The 22,443-nt window shown below is 43.2% G+C and overlaps 1 protein-coding gene across 1 annotated transcript in view; it reads left to right on the top strand.

Moving 5' to 3' along the window:
- The first annotated feature begins 7,578 nt into the window (after positions 1 to 7,578).
- Positions 7,579 to 22,443, top strand: part of PRKAG2 (protein kinase AMP-activated non-catalytic subunit gamma 2) — a 222,932-nt gene continuing 208,067 nt past the window's right edge. The window contains exon 1 of the mRNA XM_054274314.1: positions 7,579 to 7,698. Coding sequence (XP_054130289.1) covers positions 7,594 to 7,698 — 105 coding nt within the window. The 5' untranslated portion in view covers positions 7,579 to 7,593. The remainder of the gene's footprint in view (positions 7,699 to 22,443) is intronic.

The raw sequence follows: 22,443 nt of genomic DNA, 5'->3' as shown, positions 1-22,443 counted from the left end.
CTGCCTCCTGGCAATGCTCCCTGGCTGGTGCTAATTCCTGAGCCATGCCTTGGCAGGGTCTTGGGGAGCTGCAGAGAGCCTGAGCCAAAGCTCTGCAGGGTCTGTGAACAGTTTAACAACCAGGACAGTTCCAGGACACTGCTCAGGTCTGTGCTCTGGTTTGCTGGTGGAGATGACAGTTCTGAGCCACCTTTCCTACATGTCACCTTTTGTCCTGGGGAGGTGTCATCTTGGATCTGCATGGATTCACACTGAACACCTGCTCATCATGCTTCCCTCTGCCCATCACACATGGAGAAGCAGAAAAACAAATCCTGCAGCACCTCAATTACATGGAGAGTAGATACCTAGAGTCAAAAAAAGATATTGGCATTGTTGCAAACAAGCCTAGTTAAGAAAGACTGTGCTCTCAGTACAAAAGAAAAACAATTTATTTATGAAAACAAGGAGGAATTGCCATTCCCCTCTCATGCTTTTCAGAATGTTGCACACATTGCGATATCCATAGGTCCTGGATACCAAGGTGTGGAGCCAAGCAGAGTTTTGGAGCATTCTGCCCCTTTGGAACCCATTGTGCAGTGGTTTCGTATCATTCTGCTCTTTCTTCCTGTTTTTATTCATTTCTCTGTCTCATCCATAAAGTATCACCTTCTCATTGATTCTTCACACATCATGGGAGTTCTGGGCCTCTCCTGTTATTAGTTACTGCCAGATGAGAGAACATGTTTGGGTTGTTTTATAATTGTTGCAATTTTGCCCTCCCTAAAAGGAATCTTGCCAGTGGCCTTGGCTGGAGGTCGAGTGTAGAACACTGCTGCAGGTGTGTCCTGGGACACTGTGCCACCAGTACCTTCAGCATAACAAATTTGAAGGTAAATATGCAGAATTTATTTTCTTTGAGATCTTACAGACCATCCTGGAATCAACTGCTAATGATTGCTTTGGAAACCTCACCTCTTTTTGCATCTGCACCCCCAAGCAGTGACAGACTGAGGTTTTGGGGCAGTCTCACCCCCTCCACTCCAGAAGAAAAATGCTGTTCCTGCCCACCGTCCTTTCTGAAGCCAAGCACACTCCATGCCAAGGAATAAATTCTGATATTATCACACAGAGAAGGCTCACAGAAAGTGTGTTTGTAATGCTTCAGCTCTCTGAATTCTTCCCACTGAACTGGGAAGAACATGGAAGTACTTTCAGATTTGTGCTGCTGAAAACACTTTTTGTTCTTATGCCCACACATACCTGGTAGAACCATGTCTCTGCCTCCTTTAAATGTTCTTTTAGCTAATGTGCTGCATTATGCATATTATTGGAAAAGAAAATCAAAAGCAGACTCCTCTTGAATTCTATCTGTAATTCTCTGTGTTAATTTGCACAACTGACAAAAGTCACTCAATATGGGAAATGAATCCTTTCTCACTGGCTTTGCATATAATCTGTTATATTAAATTTTGATTGAGGTTATCTGTCTAACTTGTAGGCCTACATATGCAAATCAAAGGTTCCAAGTATTGTGTTTGGCTAACAGCCAGAAATTCTGACTCACAATCAGTAGAAAACACAAAAGAAATTTTCCTGTATCACTAAGGAGGAAATTAGCTACTTTAAAAAGTCTTTGTCATTTCTTCTTCATGACTCTTAAGCACTAAGGAAACTTGAGGCTGAACAGCATCATTCCAGTTGATAATGGAAATTTTTTTATATATAGAAACCAATATAAAAAGCTAATGTCTCATAAGGCACTTTGATCTTTGGAAGGCTCTCAGGACCAACAGAGGTTGTGTGAACTTTGAAAATCAGCCTCAAGGTCTTTTATCAAGGTGTTCTGGTTTCAACAAGAAAATGTGTTTTCCATGTTTGTACCTCGTTAGGTCTCCCAGATGCTTTCTAGCAGAGATGACAGAGAATATTATTCTTATTTTACTCTTCCAGTGTAGTGATATAAATGAGAAACAGAACTTACCTGTTGACACAGTCTATAGACCAGTGCTAATGCAGCACACAGTGGGGTTCAGGACACAGCACCATGCACCATCTGATTTCCTGTGCCTGCATTTCCTGGGGGCCAGTGCTGTGCAGCCTGAGGGCAGCCTCGTGGGGATTGTGGTTCTGGAGCCATGAGGATGGGACACAGTGAGACACTGGGGCTGCCAAACAGGGAGCCTCCTGCCAATCCTGGCACCAGTGCCCATGCCACAGCCTTCTGTGTGCCAAAGAAACCCATTCCATGGGCCTGCTCATTCTGAATGAAGACTTCTGAAACTTTTTGATACCCAGGATCAGTTGTCAAGATGGACAAGATCTGCAAAGTGAAAAGGGAGTAAACTCAAAAATTGCCCCTTCCCTTGGCAGTTTGAGAGAAATTAGCAGTCAGGTTAAATTAGAGAAACAGCCTAGAAAGGTCCTGTGAACCTGCTTCTCTCTCGCTTCCCCTCCTCTGTGCTGTGGTCTGGGTGAGAAGACATCCCAGGGACTCAGTGGATGAGCAGTGCAGCAGCTCTGGGAGGAGTGCCCAGCGCCCAGCAGAAATTCTGGTAGGGATTCTGTGACAGTGGGGAGGGAGCTGCAGGGCAGACTGTGCTGCTGGGCTTCAGGTGACAAGAGAATGCACTTACCTGCAAGAAGGTGTCTGACAGCCTGCAGAGCAAGCACAGCCACCTGTCCACACAACCTTTCTTTCAGCATAAATATTTGTCACTCTTTGCTACTGTTGTGTTCCTGGTGACCTTCAGGGACAAGAAGCCTCTCTCATTAACTTCATTACCTCACCTTGCTTCAGCCACTCATGCCTTCCTGGCAGATTTACAATTTCTCCTGCAAATTTCCCCATGGAAGGCAATTTTAATTGCAGTTTTGCTGCAAGCAATGCAATTTAGCTGTCTACAGGAATTTCCTCATGTTGATCCTATATTGTACTTGACTTGAAACTGCACCCTGCACTGTGCTGAGTGTCAGCAGGTGAGTGTGGGTGTGGGCAGACAGATGTCAGGGCTGTGTCCTCTCTGGCCCCTACAGAAGACTTGTGCAGGGACTACTGCATCCCAATACTGCATCAGGTTAATTAGATTGTACTGGTAATTAAGTTAAGTAGCCTTATGCAGCAGGGTCGAATTCAATCTAATAAATGTGTTGAACAGAAACCAAGCAATCCACTTCAAGCATGCTCAAAGAACTGAGTGGCAAATTACAGAAGAGAGAAAGATGGAGAAAAAAGTCAGAAGGATGAGAATGAGAGGTGAAATGTGAAAAGAAAGGGCCAGGCAGAGGAGGAAGTGCAGAAAACAACGTGGACAATTATTAACATAAGAAGAGAATAAAGAGAAAAATAGCTATAATTAAGCATAGTTAATGCTGGGATACTGAATACCAATGACAGCCAGACAAGATCTTGAGTTTCCAGATTTCAAAATATCTTGATTTTTAAGAACTTGTCTCTAAATCCTAGAAACATTTTTAAAAGGTTTGAAAGTCCCAAATAAGAATATACATATATATGTATATATGTATACATAAGAAATAATGTGGTTGACCTGAGAAATTACAGTATTAACCCTGGTATGGAATGCACACATTATTTATGGTAGGAAATGTAGTCACCCAAAATGAGACTTCTGCAGGAGTTTGTGCCTAAAATATACCTACAGATTGCATGTGTGAAAAATCTATATTGAATCCTCACAGTCTAATTAATATATCTTCTGCATGGAAAAAATAATAGTGGGGTTTTTTCACAGATACTTTTTTTCCCCTCTGGTGCAATATATATGATATTATCAACAACAAACTATAAAGCATTACCAAAAAAAGCTGGTTTTAGTAAAGATTTTAAACCCACCAACAACTCACATAGTTCTCCCCATTCACCACTTTTTTTTAGATATGCCTTTTCAGTGAAATTTAAAGCCTTTAGAAAATCTCTACATATTGCATGTGGAACTTGAGCACAAAAGTTTGCTGGTGCCATTATTATTTTCCTTACAGCAACTATAATTGGTACAACCAAGGCTCAAAGCAAAGTTTTATGGTTTAGAAACGTAGCAATGTACTCAGGGAAATTTATTATGGAAAAATTGACTCAACCTGTATTTAAGGATTAAGTAGGGTAAGTCCTTTGCCAGGGTGTAGCCCAAAATGTGCTGCTTCTGCTGAGGTAAGGCTGAGTTAAAATGGGGAGCATTCAGGTGGTCTTGGGGAGAGGCAAATTGTGGCTGGTGTGTTAGAAATGCTGTTCTGCTTTGCCCCCCTGAAGGATCATGAAACCTGGAAATATGAGTGATAAATGTGATGCCCCATCCCTGGAAGTGTTCACAGCCAGGCTGGATGGAGCTCTGAGCAGCCTGGTCTAGTGGAAGGTGTCCTTGCCCATGGGAACGGGGTTGGAACCAGATAATCTTTAAGGTCTCTTCCAGCCCAAACCACTCTGTGATCTATGATATTCTCCAAAGTGTTCTAGTACCCATTTGTCTCTGAAATGAGTAATTTAGATGCTTACATGCATCTGAAAACCTGGTTGTTGGTAGTCAAATAAATCAAAATAACTTCAGATCTCATTAAAAGTATTTACAATGTTGTTTGTTCATATGCTGGCTACATTTATCCATGAAAGATGAAAAGCAAAGAGGGATAAAAACATGGTGCCCTAATGTCTGAAATAATTGGTGATTATTTTATAGCAGGATCTTGATTAAAATAATTGGTGATTATTTTATAGCAGGGTCTTATTAACACTTGATTGTACAAGGAGTCAAGCTCCGGAAGTCTAGCAGCTGTAGTAGGATTTAGGCTTTGTTTTGCTGTTTGTTGTATTTTTGTGGTTTGTTTTCTTTTTTGTTTGTTTGTTTGTTTGTTTTAACATGTCTCTAATCCTCAGAGCTGCAATGAAAAGTTTAAAAATATGACTGGAGAATCAAAGGTCATATTTGAGATCTTAGTGGGTCAAAAGAAAAAAAAATAGGATAACTCCTTATTGTGGTATTCTGAAAGTGATAAACATGCTTAAGGCAATCATGATTGGGGGAAGTTGATTTGTGGATTTTTTTTAGGTTTGGGAGTTTGGTTATGCTACCTTTATGTCACTTTCTGAAACTTCTTTTACAATAACCACAATTATTCATACAAATAATCTAAAAGAAGAAGAATAATTTAGATTTAAAATACTAAATGTAGAAAGTAATTATAATATTGTGGGAAAAATTTTGCATAAACAAGGGAAAGAGTATTTATATGGTAGATTTTATTCCAACTTGAATTAATTAATGAATTTAGTTAATTTAGTTAATTTAATGAAGAATGGCCAGAATATCTGAGTGCTTAAAATACTAATTGCTAAAATCCTTTTAAAGAAATTCTACCTTTTCTTCCCTGATTTTTTAACCTTCAACACCACAGTAGCTAGAAAAGTCTTGTGACAGTTTTTTCATAGGTATGCTTCTTAGTAATTTTTTCATTTCTTTATTCCAGTCATTCCCATATCCCTTGGCAACAGCACTTTGTTGGCAGAGTTTATATAAATATTGGGAGAAAGCAGATGTTACAGACCCGTCCATATCCCTTCCTGAGCTGGTGTCAGTGATCTCAACCCCTGTTTCATTTCCAGGTCTGTTTCCTTCCCTGACATTCTGTAGTAACATATAGGACAGTTGTCTATTTCATTAAAGGGGTGATATTTTTATTTAATTCTGTATGGTTTTAGAGGAGTGGCTAAAGGCTTTACACCCGACCAAGCTTTGCACCTGTTAAATACTGAACTTTCATAAGGCAGGAAATAAATATGAATTCTTATATTTTTTGATGATAGCTACCATAACCCTGTATTTTTTCAGAAGATAGGATTTTTGAGGAAAACTCTTCTCTCTTCTCTCCTCAATCATTGTTTTATAGAATCCTCTAAGATTTGTTGGGAGTGATTACAGTGTTGGCTTTGTGAATGCATACCTACACATCTTTGAACCAGGGAAAATGTGAGTTTGAGAGCTGTGATAAAAGGTCTGTGCCTGTAATGTGCTTGGCCTTATCCTCAAATTCAGGCACTGTAAAAAGACGCAGAGATTGTCAAGGGAAGAAGAGGCACTTCTGAAACAAACCTCCATATTTTGATGCAGCATGTATGCTTGCTTAAACCACCTGCTGTCCTAAAGAAAAGACACCTCTCTGTCCTTGCTGTCCCAGGCTCTCAGCCCTGGTGGCAGCCTGGCAGCAGGGTAGCACTGCTGTGGGCAGGCTCTGGGTAGCAGCACAGCCACAGGTGAAGGGATGTTGGAAACTTTTCCTTCCCTGGGACCCGGTGACGCCAAATCCATTTGCCCGCGGGGGCTGAGCCGCTTCTTTCGCTCGGCTGAATCTGCAAGAGCGATGAAGGCTTTTTGAAGAGAGGGAGGGAGGAAGGGAGAGGAAAAATCTCCGTTCTGGAGTGAACTGCGGCCCTTCTGGGCTTGGCACACGCTCCCTGTCAGCCCGGCAGAGGCAGGGCAGCCTGGGGTTTTACCCAGAGGGAATGGAGCCTGCCGGGCCCGCTCCTTGCTGGGCTGCGGGGAGCGCGGCTGGAAGCGGTGCCTGAGGGGACAGAAACACCCCCGGCTTAGGGCACGGCCGGGAGAAACCCTGAGGGGAGCGCGGCTGGAAGTGGTGCCTGAGGGGACAGAAACACTCCAGGCTTAGGGCACGGCCGGGAGAAACCCTGAGGGGAGCGCGGCTGGAAGCGGTGCCTGAGGGGAAAGGAATCCCCCAGGCTTAGGGCACGGCCGGGAGGAACCCTGAGGGGAGGGAGGCGAGGAAACAGCCTGGGAGGTCGGGAGGGAGAGGAGCCGCGCCGCCTTGGGGCGTTTTTGGCAAGGTGAAACGCAGCCTTTTCGCCCACCTCCGTGCTCCGGGAATGCAGGCACGGCTCCAGCCGCTCTCCCCGCGCCGACGGGCCGGCGGGCGGCCCGGGGCGAGCGGCAGCCGGGGGGAAGCGGCCGGACTGCGGGAAAGTTGCGTGGTGCTCGTTTGGCAGCTCCTGGGGACGCTGCCGGGGCTCTGGGAGCGCCCGGGCACCTCCTCCCATCCTCCTGCCCCCCTTCCCTTCCCGCGGGACTCCCCAGTCTGCCAGAAGCGTCGCCCGAGCGCTTCCCCTTTTCGAGTTTTCTGGCCTTTGAGTGTTTGGGGGGTTGTTTTTTTATTATTTTTTTTTCTCTCTCTCTCTTTCGGTGAGAGTGGGGCCGAGCTGGGCGAGGGGAAGGAAACTTTCTCCCCCCCTCCCCCAGGATGCTCCGGATATTTTTGAAAGGGCGGAAGAGTGAGAAAGGGAGCAGCGTCTGTGAGGGCATCTCACGCTCTTGTGAAGGTCCCCCCTGACACCTCGCTGCTGGGATTAAAGAGCGGAGCTGGAGAAACTCCTCCCCTTCCCTCGGCTTCTCTCTTTCTCTCCCCCTCCTCTTGCTTCCCCCCCCCCCCCCCAAATTTCCTAAGGCCATTAGGAAGGGGGGGAAAAAAGAGAGAAAAGAGAAAAGAAAATAAGGAGCCTGGAGTAACTGCGGCCCGTGGGACGGTGGGGAGAGGTGGAAGAGGAGGCTCCCTCTCCAGATCCATCGCTCAGCACCACGCTTGGGTGAAGGCATGGGAAGCACTGCCATGGACAAGAAGAAAGATGCCTCCAGCAGCAGCAGCAGCAGCAGGAAAAGCTCCGGCCACAAGAAACTCATGTTGCGAGTGCACATCCCCGTAAGTGGCTCCTCGCTCTCCCTCCCGTTCGGCAGCTGGCGTGGCTTAGGCATGTTTTTCTCTGCCATGGAGCGCAGCGAAAGGCAAGGAGAGGTGCTGTGTTTGTTGTGTTTCCTGCCCAGCTCTGCAGTTTGGGGCGTGCTGGGCTGGGGGTGCACCCTGCAAAGGGCGAGTCCCGCACACCCGGGGTGGGCTGAACAGCGGGGTCTTGGCCCCGTGCAGCATGCGGTGTCCGTGGCACGGAGGTGTATTCCCCTATCCCAGTTTCAGGAGTGGCTCTCACTCCCTGCTGTACGAGTGCCCTGGGCTGTGGGTTTGGCTCGGTTTGTCTCACCAGTTCCCTCTCGTAGCACGGTACTGCTGAAGGTCTGCTCACCCCCAAACGCTGGTCTCAGCTTTCCCAGCTTTGGCTCCGGGAACTGTCCCTGCCTGTGGCTGAACCAGCGTTTAATCTGGTTCTTCCTTCTCGAGACTAATCCACTGCTGAATTTCCCAGAGCTGGGGAACCCAGAGCTGGCTCAGATTTGGATCCAAGCAGTCTGGTCACTGCTGAAAGAGCAGGGCAGCTGGATTCACAGTGGAGAAAACTAGTGAGGCATGCAGCCTGTTCACCAGCTCTGTTCTGTATATTCCACTATAAAGTAACATGTAAGAAATTCTAGATACAGATACAGAATAACCACAGATGAAAAGTTTCTATTTCCAGTGAGTACTGAAAGGCTGACTGGCTCCGTCTTCAGAGTTACATGCCTTTCAAAACTTAAATTACTGGATTTTTTTACTATTAGGATATTCTTGTGATCCATGTAGCTGTTAGTTTTCTATTCTCAGTCCTGATGTACTTTTGGTTTCAGTGCTGCTGGCAAGAAATGGGAAAGTCCTTGTATCTTCTCTGTGCCCTCTGTTGTTTTATTGCTTATTGGTGTTTGGTTTCTTTTTTTGTTGTTTTGTTTTGTTTATTAGTTTGTTTTAAATCTCATTATATAAAAGTAGGAAACAGTTCTGCCCGTATCTCTGCCAGGCCACCAAGGAGCAAAAAGATATTTGTGGTTCTAAGATTTTCCTTTGTTTTAGGAAAGAATAAGAAGTCAAAGCAAATTTATTAGGTGTCTCGAGTGTGTGGAATAAAATGGAGGAAAAATACATGACTCTTCTGCAGATTTTATTTTTCTCTGGGGAGGAATGCAAGCCCAAGAGCCCAAGCCAAACTTCTGGAGCTCAGAGTGCATTCAGTGCTAGAAGAAAAGGGTCTGTTTCTGCTAACAGAAATGGGTGTTGCCTATGTATTTGTGACAGAAGATTTTGGGCAATAAACTTTACCATGTTGCCAGTAGTACTTCACAATAGGGATGTAAAATACCAGCAAATAAAGTGTACCACACCAAAGCACCACTCCCCCTGTGCTCATTATTCCTTCCCACCCTGCCTGCAATATTGTCTGTGCCATCTCTTTCCACTGCCCCCCCACCTCTGACTCAGTCTGGCCAGAAATTCTTGTGCAGTTGGATCCCCACTGCTGCTCTCAGAGCTGATTTTCTGCCTGCTGAGGAGCCAGAGGTAGTTTTGGATTTTCCTGTGCTTGCTGCAGGATTTTACAGCATCCACCTGGTGTTTTTGAAATACCTGCTGATCAGAGATATCTCTGACCACACCAGAACTTAGAACAATTTTCCTCCTTTTATGGTGTGAAGCTAACATGAAAAAAAGTACTTGAGGAACTCATTAGCACTAAATCATTATTGACAGAGGAATGCTAATGCTTTTTCCTAATTTCCTCCCTAATCCATAGACAACCTTTCCTCACGAGTTTTGCCTTAATTCTGTCTTGGATGGAACATTTTTAGTAGTGGGTCATAATTTTTCATGTTCATCATCTCTTGGGTTTTTAGTATGCAGATTTCACCTGGATAATGGTAGGGACTCAGATACACAAGCTTGCAAATGCCTGATGTTGCACTGAAGTCAACAGAAGTTGTGTGGTTTACCCAGGTGTAATGTAACACCTTCCATCCTTCCTCTCCATCCCCAAAATGTGACCCTTCTCTTCCATTCTGCATCACTCTAACATTCCTCAAATGGACTATTATTACAGCGACTTGAGGACGTCGCTTGGGGAGAGAAGGACGAGAATCTTGTTTCTTGATCAGAAGGCTGGATTTATTGATATATGATATATAATACATTATAACTATACTAAATTGAATAAAGAGAGAAGTTGCAGAGACTGCTAAATTAAACTAAAAATAAAAAAAAATTAAAAACAAGAACATTTTTTATCTCTGTGTTCTAGAAAATTTTCTTTGTGATTAGCTCTTAATAGTACACATAAAACACGAACTAATCACAAGTACATCTTATTACATTCTACAGCAGTTAATAACAACTGTTTACATTTTCTTCTAAGACTTCTGCTTCCCAGAAGATGCAGAAATCTAAAAAAAAAGATTTCTGTAAAAAATGTCTGCGACAGAATATGGAGCCCATGGTTGTACTCATATTTTTAGTGTTTTTCTGTAATCTGGCAGAGTTTGAACATGGCTGTGCTATAAGAAAGAACATTTTTCACATTCTCCTTCCTTGACAGAGGAATCTGCATTTGAAAAGTTCTGTTTAGACTGTTTTTTTTCTCTTTCATAACCTTGTCTTGGCTGTTGTTTTGAAGCATCATTCCTATTATTTCAGTGGCGCCTGTCAGTGTAGCTGTAGCTGTCAAGGGAGCTTTCAGCACACTGTAATTTTTATTTTGTTCATCCTCTTCTTTGTGTTTCTGTGAGATCATGTTTATTGCTGAGACACGTAATTCATGCTCATTTGGATCTTCAAATTAGGAACAAGAGGAGAGCTGACAAGGTCTGAGTAGGAGGGGAGAGAGGAGTCCATTCTGAAAGAGAAAGCAGTGGGACACAGAGGTACTGTTGTGATGCAGCCTGACCTAAAACACATTTATTGGTCATGCAGAAATGCTGATTGAAAAAATAATATATATTGTGGGAAAATAGAACAGGAAGGATGCAAAATACACTATAATTAGCTTAGAGGACTCTGGATAATAGGGATTTCTGAAAAGAAAGTTGTATGCATTTCTTCCCTCCCCCACACAGTTTTATTGTTTTGGGTTTGTTTGTGACAGTGGGGAAAAACCAGATCAATTGAAGAAAGCAGGTTTGTGGCTTGCAACAGTCCAGGGCATTTCTCAGGTACACCTTTCTCAAGGAAGGGCAAGACATGATTCAGAAAATCTGGAAACACTTTATTTTCACCTTCTTTCTGTGCTCAGCCTCCCTTAGCACAGGTGGGTGCTGCCCTGCCTGTACTTCTGGGAGTGATGGTGCATCACTGAATTCTACAGGCTGGCTTCCCCCACTGCTCTCAGCTTGTGTTCAGTAGCCAAGAATGCGGCGAGGTGTGTTTGGCCTTCTATGGCAGAGAAGGTCAGAGTCCGGCTAGCTGAGGTTAAGGCCGACACCCAGCTGCAATCCTGCCAGCACCCCTCGGCATTGTAAGGCCTCAGGCTGTGCTGGTTGCGGACTGGATCGCTGCTAACGACGAGAAGGAAGGAGCTGGACACTCGCTGGGGGCCAAACAGATTTATTGGAAAGCCCACGATGCCAGGCACGGAGGCACCCCCCGACGTACCAGCGAATAACCCAGAACAAAAGGTGCCTCAGGGTTATAAAGGGAAGGGGTGGATCCGGGAGGGGTTTACAGAAGACCAATGGGGGGAGAAGAGGGAATGAGTTTAACACAAATGACAAAGTGGAGAGCCCAATAGGTACCAGGTATGGGAGGGGCCCTGGGACCACAGCCAACCACAAGCCCCAAAGAGGAGAAGCTTCTGGAATACTAGGTGGAGTGGGGGGGGTGATTGACTGGCCCAGGGAGGAGGAAAAGCATACATATAAGGGAAAAGGGGAGGAGGAATTATATAACCTAACAGATTGACAATAGAACTGGCAGGGCTGTGGCGGGAAAACTGAGGAGGGCAGAACCATTTTACACAACATGGGGGGGGGGGGGGAGCAGATACATAAAATGGGGGAGGAATTAAATGAACTTAACGAACACACTACCACACAAGAACAAAGTAGGGGCCGCTGAATTCTGTAGCATGGCAGGGGAGTGTTTGCTGGATGGCTGGGATGATGGAACATCTTCTTGTTTGGTTGTTGTTTTCTTTGTAGATACACAACTGACTTAAACTAGTAATTTAGATGGACCAGAATATAATTGCAGGAGCCTTTGTAAAGGTCATATCAACCTCCGTCTGTCCCAGCAGCACACTCAGAAGTCTTGAAATTAGAGATGCCTAAATGGAAATTTCTGGTCCAAATATCTTTGAAAGCTGCTGCAGATTTAAATAGAAACTTTTGCTCTCTAGATGCATCATAGCTGTATTATGAAGACATTAGCATTATAAAATTCCTTTTTAAACCATTAGAAGTTAATGCTTGCACATTGCTTTGAACATTTTTAAAACTCTATTCTGAGATGGGATGCAATTGTCTGCTGAGTAGGAGCTCCCAGCAGTGAGATCAGAATGTTCTTTTGTCATCTTGCAAAATCAATCTGTTCTAATGTTAACATTACCATTGTAGGCCCCTGGTGCTGAAAAAGAAAATATTCTGCTCTTGTTTACTTTTGATTTCATCTGGGATGGTTCAGTCAGCGCTAGCAAAGTTGTGTTGTATTTACATGAGCACAACTGAGGGCAGGACCTCTCTCAAGAGCTTCACAATGCCAGGTGCCAGGCCCCTGCTGCTCCCAGCAGGTGGGAATTGCAGGAGCTTGGCACTTCCTTGGATTTTTCCCAAATACATCACAAGGTGACTTTTTATTCAAAAGAACAAGAAGTTTTTTTCACAATAAGCACAAAAATAACATCTGTGAATGAATATCGGAACACCTGTCAGTTCAGTGAGGTGCCTCTTGCCTCTGGTACTGCAGCGCTGACAGCAGAGTTGGGGCATTAGAAGGATGTGCTTGGAGAGCAGGGTTCTTAATTTTCCATGCCACACAAAGAAACATCTCTGCACAGTTTCTCCCTTTTCTTTGTCAGCCTCTGTGATTTTTGAAGAGACTCCTCAATGTCAAAACTTATTGCTGTTTCCAGGCTTGGTGTTATGGGGGATGCCAGGCTGAGCATCAGATGGGTTAAATATTTCTAACCTGATAGATGACAGTGATGTTCTGACAGCTGCTCTTGGCTCAGGCTCTGCCCCTCCATCTCTCTTTCCACACTTGCAAAGTCATTAGTGGCTGCATGCCTAATAAATCACTGTGGAATGATTTTGTTCTGTCACAGTTTTTGCAGGATGCCTCTTGTCTCCCAGTAATTGCAGGCTGGGCTGATAAGAACAGCACTTCAGTCTAGGAGTCACTTTAGGAAGCTGCAGGTGGGGAATAATCTGGTGAGTTCTTTCAAAGGTGAAAAGAAATCAGCTTCCAGTGTGATCTAGGAATGAAAGAAATGTTTGTTTTCTTGGGGAGAGGAGGTGAAGGGAGAGAGAAACAGAGGAGAGACAAATGTTTGCCTAAAATTAAATCACAACTGTTCTCCCTCTTGCTCTCCCAGGGCAGGCTTTGAGTTGTCCTGAGCCTCTGTGGCCTTGAAGTTTAAATTTGGATTCCTCCCTCAAGAGCTGATATATTAAGACAGGAAAGGGCAAGGGGTATTTGCTCAGGAGTGTTGAGATGGTACTTTAAATTATCTGAAGGATAAAAGAAAGGATTCATGTTTACAATCATAATAGCTGCCACTGCAATTAAGGAAGCGTTAGTCTTTTTGGTTCTAAAGCATAACAGAAACAGACCATCAGTACGTAGAAATGTGCTGTGTCTTACAAAATATTACTTCTCCTGGTTTGAGATTCTGCTCCTAAAGGGCCTCACCCAACCTCCTTTATTTATACCTGAGCCTGTGAGGACTGTGGGCTCAGAGGAATGTGAATTTCCTTGGAGAAATAAATAATGAATGTGGAAGGAACTCACAGAAATGTGGATGGTGAGACTTTTGGGCTCAGGAAAGTTTACACTGTGCTTGTATTGGGAATCAGTGGAACAGAGGAAAAGTCATGCTCCAGAGGGATCAGGAGTGAAGTGAGATGTAGTGATCTCCACCTAGGAGGATCCAGCTCCTGTTCACAGACCCACAAGGTTCAGCTTTATCTCAATTTCACCACATTAAATTCAAGGGAGCTGTCCAGATGTGACTGAAACCAGAACTGAACCCTCATTTTGCTGATGATGTATGGACAGGCATGGAAGTAGGTTGGTGTGCCCAGGTGCTGCCTTGGCAGAGCTAATGGGAGGAGAAAGGAGGCAAAACTGAGTCAGCACTGGTTGCCCAAATTGTGGACATTTATGTTGAGTGAAGTATTTCTGAATTTCTGCCAAAATGCATCCCATGCACAGGGAATAATGCAAGAGCAGAGTTGGTTACAGGAGAAATGAAGCATCAAGGAAGACATCACCAGCAGACAAGGAATGTCACAGTGTGGGCTGTTTACCCTAGACTGATCACCAGGCTCTGGGAATCGGCTCCAGGGTCTGATCTGCTTGCAGGGGGCTGCTGTGTCAATTTTGTGCTGTTTGCACTGTAGACACACTGGAGAAAGTGTTACAGTCTCACAAACAGGGAGATCTTTGTATGTCTGAAAGGCTAAAAAGAAAAGATTTCAATCTTGAATGGAGTGTGGCTTTTCTCCTGAGGAGGAAAACTCGTGTACACACATGAATACACGATTACCATCAATAAATGTAAAATATTATTGTTGGTGTGGTGGTTCAGTGCTGTACTGCTGCTGAACTATTTCTCATACCAGCAGTGAGCTAAAACACCAATGCGTGTTAGACATGCAGAATGATTTTTGTGTTTATTCTTTGTGTAGTTGTAGAAACTGCAGTATAATGCTTCAGTTTAGTGTTTGCTTCTGTAATGCTGTCTCTCTTAAGTTGCTCACATATGAAACCTTTAAAGCATGAAAGCATTATTTACACAGTTGAGAACAGAAATATAACACCATACTCCAGCTTTTGACATTGAGGTTTCATAGAATGGTTTATAACATCCTTCAAATTTTCATAAAATTCAGCTTGACAGTAAATTACATTATGGAGGCGTGGGATGCAGAGCAAATGCATTGCAGTGTGAGTTTCATGGCTGTCATTTATTTCCCACACCGTGACTCCTCAGACCTTATGGTCATTATTGCAAAGGGTGCCTGTGACCTTCTGCTCCAAAAACAGAACTCATGTCATAAGCTGAAGACTTAATCTATTTTTGTGACCAGGGTGAGAGAGCTAGATGCCTTTTTTAAGCTGCTGGAGAACATGCTCACACATCTGGGGATTCATCAGGAGGAATTGTGTGCATTGTAAGCATTGTCTGCTGTGTTATGAAGCCTTTATCACCATTTATGTGCAACAGCCATTCTGCAATTTTCAGTCAACTTTCCATGTCAGGAATGCAGCTGGAACAATGAAAATAAGAAAATACTCTGCTTCTGCAAGCTGAAGAGAGCAAACCTCTCTGAGTGGTCAGAGTGATTCCTGAGAACATGACAAAACACAGGACTTTTCTGCTCAGTTGTGGACTTATCAGGGGTCTTTTATGAATGACTGAAGTTTGGGTCTGGTTTGTTCATGTTGATTTCTTTAGAAGAGGTTGGAAAAGTTTTCCATGGAATTGGAAAAATCAGTACTTGGTGAGCTAGATTAGGGGTAAAATCTGAGTCCAAGCATGAAGACACTTTTTGGTGAAGACAAGCTCTCCATAGAAATGGGATGGTTTTAGGAGAGCAGTGGACTGAACAGGTGCCATAAGCATTGCCTGTTGCCTGTCCAGTGGAAGAAATGGATTGTTACCTGCTTGTCACTTATTTTGAATGGACTCTACATGGAAATCTGAAAAGAGGAATTGTGTAGAGATTGCTCAAGTGTGTCACAGTGACTCTATTAAGGCTACCTAGCCCTAATCCTTGACAAATTTCCTCTGATACAGGGCTGTCCTATGCCTTTAAGTAGGTGTGCATTTAATGTGTTTGCTACGCCTGTGCTGCTTTGCTTTTGGCCATGCAGCCTTTAAAAGGTGTAAGTGTAAACAAGTGTTTTTACAGAATCATGGAATTGTTGAGGCTGGGAGAGAGAGATCTGGAGGCTGTCTAGTCCAGGTGTTATTGCTGGCCCTGTGGCCAACTAGAACAGGTTGCTAAGAACTCTGCCCCATCAGATTTTGAATTTTGAATTTCCTAAGGATGGAAACTCCCCAGTTTCACTGCTCTGATGGAACACATTTGAGCAAGTGAAAGTTCCTGGAAATAGTCTATTGTTCAGCCACTCCACAGGCACATGGAATTGAACTCCACAGTTGGCTGGATCTTGTTCCAAAAGCATAGAGCCAGTCTGAGGAGTGAAATTGAATTTGGCTAGAAGGAGTGTGGAGACTTCTGGGAAAAGGATTCTCTGAGATGATATCAAATATGGGGGCACAATTGTCTCAACAAGACTTGACAAAGGAAGGAAGAGTCAGGAAGAGGTAAAAAAGGTGCTTAGTCAGTGCTACCATGGTGTGTATGAGTCTGCCAGCTTCTCAGTAGATCATTGCATCTTCTGGAATGTGGTTTTCATCATGTGTTGTCATTCCTTTTGCATACATTCATTAGAGGGGGATTTGCTGTTGCTGAGTATTAATCATGTGTTGGAAGGGTGATCTAAACCAAGAAGCATGAGGAAAGACAGTTCAAGGATAAATCCTCAGCAATCTGAGTCTCTGTCTGCTGTATGGCCTGAGGGCAGAGGAGATGTGAGCTGTGCATTGATGAATGGCTGGGGCTCGAGGTCCACAAAAAAATGAACTTTTAAAGTGTCAGTGTGCCACACTGAAACACCAAAACAGCTTGTGGGATCTTCTTTCCATCCATGACTGAATGCTCTTAGACGTCTGTACATATGTTAGCAAAGACAAAACTCTCTGAGGAATTTAAAGCCTTGACAGACTGGATTGGCTGGAGGAGGTGTGAAGAAACTTCATCCCTGTAGTGCTGATATTCAAGGAGATGGCTGGAGTTAAAGCAACTTTTCCCATGTTGTACAGGAATGTGACAGTTGGACTCCTGAAGTTTTCAGACCCAGTTCCCTTGCCTTAACCATGAGCCAAACCTTCTTTCTCTGGTATTTGTTCTATAAGGATCCATGTACAAGCTCAGCCTAGGTCAGATCCATGTATAACATTAACCTAAGGCAGCAGTCATGGGAAGTACTTTTCCTTTTGCTTTTTGAAAATATGTATGAAGTGAAAGGATTCCGGTCTAATGTCTACAGACAGTCATGCCAGGTCTTAAAATAACACTACTAGGGCTCTTGGCAGCCTGATCAGGGAGACCAAGGATTGAGGATATTAGATAAATTAGAGGAGACTATTTTAAATTTCCAGCATCAAAAGTGGTCCCAATGAGTGTGCCTAATTATCACATCCTCCATGTGGTTCATGTGGTTGTTGAAAGCTGTGCAATGTTACTCTTTTATTTTCTGTATAGCTGGTGGCACATCAGTTGTAGAATTCTTGAAGCAAGGCATCTACAGTATTTTCACATGTAGTCATCCACATTGTCAAGAAAATGGAGTTTGGGTACATATAAAACTGCTCTTTACCAGCCATGCTCAATCTACAGCAGTCTCCAAAGAGTTTGCAGGCATTCTGTCTCCTTTCCTGAATTCCACTGGCTTGTCCTTCCAGTTGCTGGAGCTGAGCATTCTCTAGTGCTGCTGCCAGCTAGAGCAGGAAGGAGAATTACCAGCATGGTCTCAACACCATTCTTTGATACTCCTTCCACTAGTCCTAGATCAACTCTACATTTTTATGGGAAAATGGGGAAATTTTGCCATTTGAAAAGTTGAGCCAACATTATTTGTAAACATAAAATTTGGAGCCTGAAAAGAATGGGAGGTAAAAGATGATATTCAGCTGTTCTCTTTGCTCTTTATTTAGTGAGTCAATATTCAAGGTAAATACTAATTTAAGAGACTTCTTTTAGTTGGGTGATGATTAATTATACATTTTCTTTATATTTGTATGTGCTTTAGAATGACTCTACATGCTTTAAGCTGTGCAGAGGCAGGAAAGTACATGCCAGCATTTTTCTTTATAAAGTAAATCCAGTAATTCAAAAAGTGCAATTACTTGAATTCCTTTTTTTCTGTGCTGTACTAAGAGTTCTTTTCTGGCTCTTTTCACTGCTGCAGATCTGTGACCATGTCATCAATTGGCATGTAAAAGTTGCTGTTAATGCAACTCTTCTGATTTTCAGCTGTAAAACACTGGAGTCAGTAAAAGAGGAAATGTCTTAACCATGCACGGGATTGGGCTCATCTCCATTTCTTAGTCAGACAGAACTGTTCTTCACCCAGTATTCCTCAGTTGTCCTGGTGGACCTCAAGCATTCACCAAGGCAAGGGAAGCTGCTGTTCCCCAGCTGGGTTTCCAAAAACACTGTGTGCATCCTCCTGCAAAGCTTGTTGCCTTACAATGCCTTCCTATTTAATCTGTTTTATTTTCATGGTCAGATAAAATGAGTGGCAACTTGGTCAGCCTTGGTAACTCATTCACTTTGATGCCCATCTGTCTGTAGTCTCAGATCCAAAAATCTGCAAACAGATGACTCAAGTTTACTTAAAATGCCATTTACAGGATTAAGCCTTGAGGAAAGAAAATAGGTGCTAAAAAGGCTAGTAGCTCAAAGAGATGTGGTTTTCAAAGGAATTTAGGCATCTTAGGTTCTTCTACAGTATTTGAAGATCCTGCCAGTCCATTTGCATCAGGATATCCTTAATTACATTTGAAAATTAGGCTTTACATATTTTAAACTTTCAAGATGCCATTCTTCCCTCTTTGCTATTTATACCTGCATTACAAACAAGCCACTTTCCTACTTTCCCACTTCCAGTAACACTCTCTTGTGCCTGATAGCTAAAATGGAAAAAACCAAACAAACAAAAATACAACAACAACAACAAAACACCAAAAAACCCCCAAACAAATCAGAAATTGGCTTTTAGTTCAATGGAACAGAGATTGAAAGTAATTCTAGGAAGTAATTTGGGAAGGGATAAATAGCAGCTGCTCTCCTGATGATAAAGACTGAAACTAATACTGATGCTTGGTGCATTGCAATCTGTTGTGACGCATAATAAAGTCAGTGCATGTTTGTCTTATGTTTGATTGAGAGGGACCAAGTATTACATGTGATAAAGACTTCAGAAAGAAATTTCTTTTCAATGTAACTTGAGAAAAGGCTGTGATAATTTAAAATTGTCAGAGGATTTTTTGTTTGTATATTTTTTACCTGGGTAAACTTCAAAGGGTTTGTGAGCTACTGTAGGCATGTGTTCAGACTCTCTGTGGGTAGTTATTTCAAATTTGGTTTCAAATACAAATGTTTAAAAATTTAAAAAATATATTTCACTGCCATAATCCACATAAACCTTTTTGTCAGCACGTTTATGAAGCAGATTTGGGTTGAAGTAACCAAGGAAGAGGCACACATGTAAAAGCAAAGGATGTGAGATCAATGGCATTGATCGCTATATGCACTTTAATGGATGAGAGTTGGGACATACAGGCTGAAATCTGGGGACGTGTCTGGGGATCAATCACCTTCTCTTGGAGGAATGGTAAAATCAAAGTTCTCTACTTGAGCAACAAAGTGAGGGAAGATATTAACTCATGCACTCTATATATTTCTGAAAGTTCATTTCCAGAGGGCAATAGGTTCCTTTATTTGTGTTTTATGGTCTTGAATGTTCTATGTATCTGATTAGGTTAATTTAAAAAACGATTAAGGACACAAGTCCTTACTGACCATGTGGAGTTCAATAGGAGAAGTTCTGGATTCTGCCCCTTGGATGGGGCAGCCCTGCATGTACAGGATGGGAGGATGGAAGGCAGTGCCACAGAGAGGGACCTGGGGCTCCTGGTCAAGGGCAAGCTGAGTATGATCAGCAGTGCCCTGGAGCCAGGAGGGCAACGGAGTCATGGGGGGCATCAGGCCCAGCATGGCCAGCTGGGCAGGGAGGGACAGGGAGGGATTGTCCTGCTCTGCTCTGGGCTGGGGCGGCCTCACCTCGAGTCCTGGGGACAGTTTTGGGAGCCACGTGACAACAAAGACATTGAAGCATTAGAGACCATCCAAAGGAAGACATTAAACCATTAGAGACCATCCAAAGGAAGGCAATGAAGATGATGAAGGGGTCTTGAGGAGAAGCCCTGTGAGGAGTGGCTAAGGGCACTTGGTCTGTTCGGCCTGGAGGAGACTGAGGGGAGATCTCACTGCAACTACAAATTCCTTGTGAGGGGGAGAGGAGGGGCAGGCACTGGTCTCTGCTCTGTGTGACAGTGACAGAACCTGAGGGAATGGTCTCAAGTTGTGTCAGGGGAGGTTTAGGTTGGATTTAGAAAAAGGTTCTTCACCCACAGGGTAGTTGGGCACTGAACAGAATTCAAGAAGTGTTTGGACACTCATGCTCACATGATGTGACTCTTGGGGATGGTCCTGTACAGAACCAGGAGTTGGGCTTGCTGACCCTTGTGGGTCCCTTCCAACTCAGCATATTTTGTGATTGTGTGATGAGCAGAGCCTGTGTGTATGGAGGGGAGCTGCCCTGTGTGCAGCTGTTTGCTCTGAGCTGAATACATTCAGTGTGTATAGACAAGCTGGCAAATTGCTCATGTTGCAGAGAAATGAGCTGTGATGGAAAATACAATAGATGTTTAATTATTTCAGGGGAAAACCCCATGTTATGAATATCCTGTGTTTTCATGTCACAAAACAAACAGAGCAACGAGCCTGACCTTTAGGCTATTTTGATTTCTGGTGGTTTTTGGTTTACAAGACTTAAGTAATTTAAAGTTCAATCACCTGGGCTGTTGTGCTAAGGGATTAACACATGGTGACTTGCATCCTACTGTGCCAGATGTAACCAGGACTAACTTCTCCCTTGCTTCTGTCTCCTTCCCTGCATACAGCCCTTGCTGTAGAAGGCCTCCAAGTCATGTCATGTCAAATAATGCATGGTCTTCAGAGCTCACTGGGGGAGAGAAAAGTCTGGGAACAATGTGAGCAGGCACAGCCAGGCATTTCCACTAATTGTTGATGTGGACGATGGAACACAAAAGCAGAAGAAGGGAGGGGGGAATGGAAATGTATCTTGGTGTGGAAACAGCTGTGTAAAAACAAATATGCCTGGACTTGCTTTTTGGGAACGTAAATGTAGCACAGGAGAACTCCCACAACAGGAATCTTCTGCTTTAGTCTGCCCCTGCCAGATAATTTTAGAAGGTTTCTTTTTAAATTTTATATACCTCTAGAGACTTTTTTGGCTATTGAGGGTTGTGCACTTCAGCAACTTTAAATTGTAACAGGTAGTTGCATTTTACTGTTGAGCTAGCTTTAAATTATCTGTTACTTTTTGTTTCTGGTTATTTGATATTGCCTAAATATTGGAAGTTGAAAACTTAAATTACCTAATTATTAATGTAACATGGAAGTGGCGTTTCAAAATATATCCTGGTGGAGTTAAATATCTAAGTATCTCTCTTCCATACTGTGTACTCTAATCCAAAGCAGGGTGGAGTGATTTCCAGATTAAATGTATAAAATAAGTAAAATAAAATGACATATTTGGATTTGGGTGGGGGAGGATTATCCATAATGGCAAAATAGAATTTCCTCTTGAGAACTGTCATGCAGAAATATCTGTAATGTAATTTCCTTAAAGTCAGAAACACAACAGGTAAAGACAATGAAGACATGACCATTTGGTAGGATGAGCCTGAAAATGGCATATTTACCCTATAAAATGGGAGCTATATGGAATTAGCTCAAAATGAAGTTAGTAAATTTGGTGAGATTCATAAAGTAAAATTGGTAGATTTATGTTTCACTACACAGTGGAAATTTTTGTACACAGGTAAGCTACCAACCCATGCTGGGCTTCCTAGTCCCCTCAAGATGGAAAGGTTTTTACATCAAGGGAGCAGAAAACACAAGCGATGCACAGGGCACTTGCATGTTCACCTGTGCCGGAAGCACCATCCTACCTGTGCTGAAAAGCAGAAATTTCTGCAGTGAGATGCAACAGCTGCAATTGGTAATCAGCACAATGCAACACAACTGGGGAAAATCCAAATGCTCGCTTTGCCCATTTCCTAAATGAATGGCAAATGTCTGACTGAGCTGAGAACCATTATGGAGGCAAGAGGAAAGGGAATAGCCATCAAAAGCACCAATTTGTTGATTATATAATGGATCTGTCATTAGTAACCTGATCGTGCCAATGCAATTGCTTTTTTTCCAAGACAGATACTTGTTCTTACCAGGACTGATTGAAAAGCACTCTGATTATGCCAAAGTGTGCTTTAAATGGAAAGAGGGAGATGGAAAACTATTTAACAGTAGAAATATGATCGCTGATAGCATTGCAGAAAAGTGACAAAGCAGAAAGATAACATGGTTTTATCCAAGCAGTTAGATTGATCCCTTTTTAGTTAAAAATAAACTCAGTGCTGTGAAAGTTATCACAAGGACAGCTGTAAAGACTGATGATGGGTCAGAGTGAAAATTGAGTTCATTCCATGACATTCATCACAACAGTCCATTGTGGCACTTCTATTTTGACAGGCAGGATTGGCCTCCCAGCAATTCCCATTGAAAATATTTACCATTGCAGTGTGGAAATCTGACTTCCTGGCAC

Source organism: Melozone crissalis, unplaced genomic scaffold (assembly GCF_028551555.1).
Source record: "Melozone crissalis strain CALT ecotype California unplaced genomic scaffold, PUWL_Pcris_2 ptg000016l_1, whole genome shotgun sequence".
In the NCBI taxonomy this organism is placed as follows: domain Eukaryota; kingdom Metazoa; phylum Chordata; class Aves; order Passeriformes; family Passerellidae; genus Melozone; species Melozone crissalis.
Note: the sequence above shows the minus strand (reverse complement) of the source record. Positions and strands in the feature narration are given on the sequence as shown.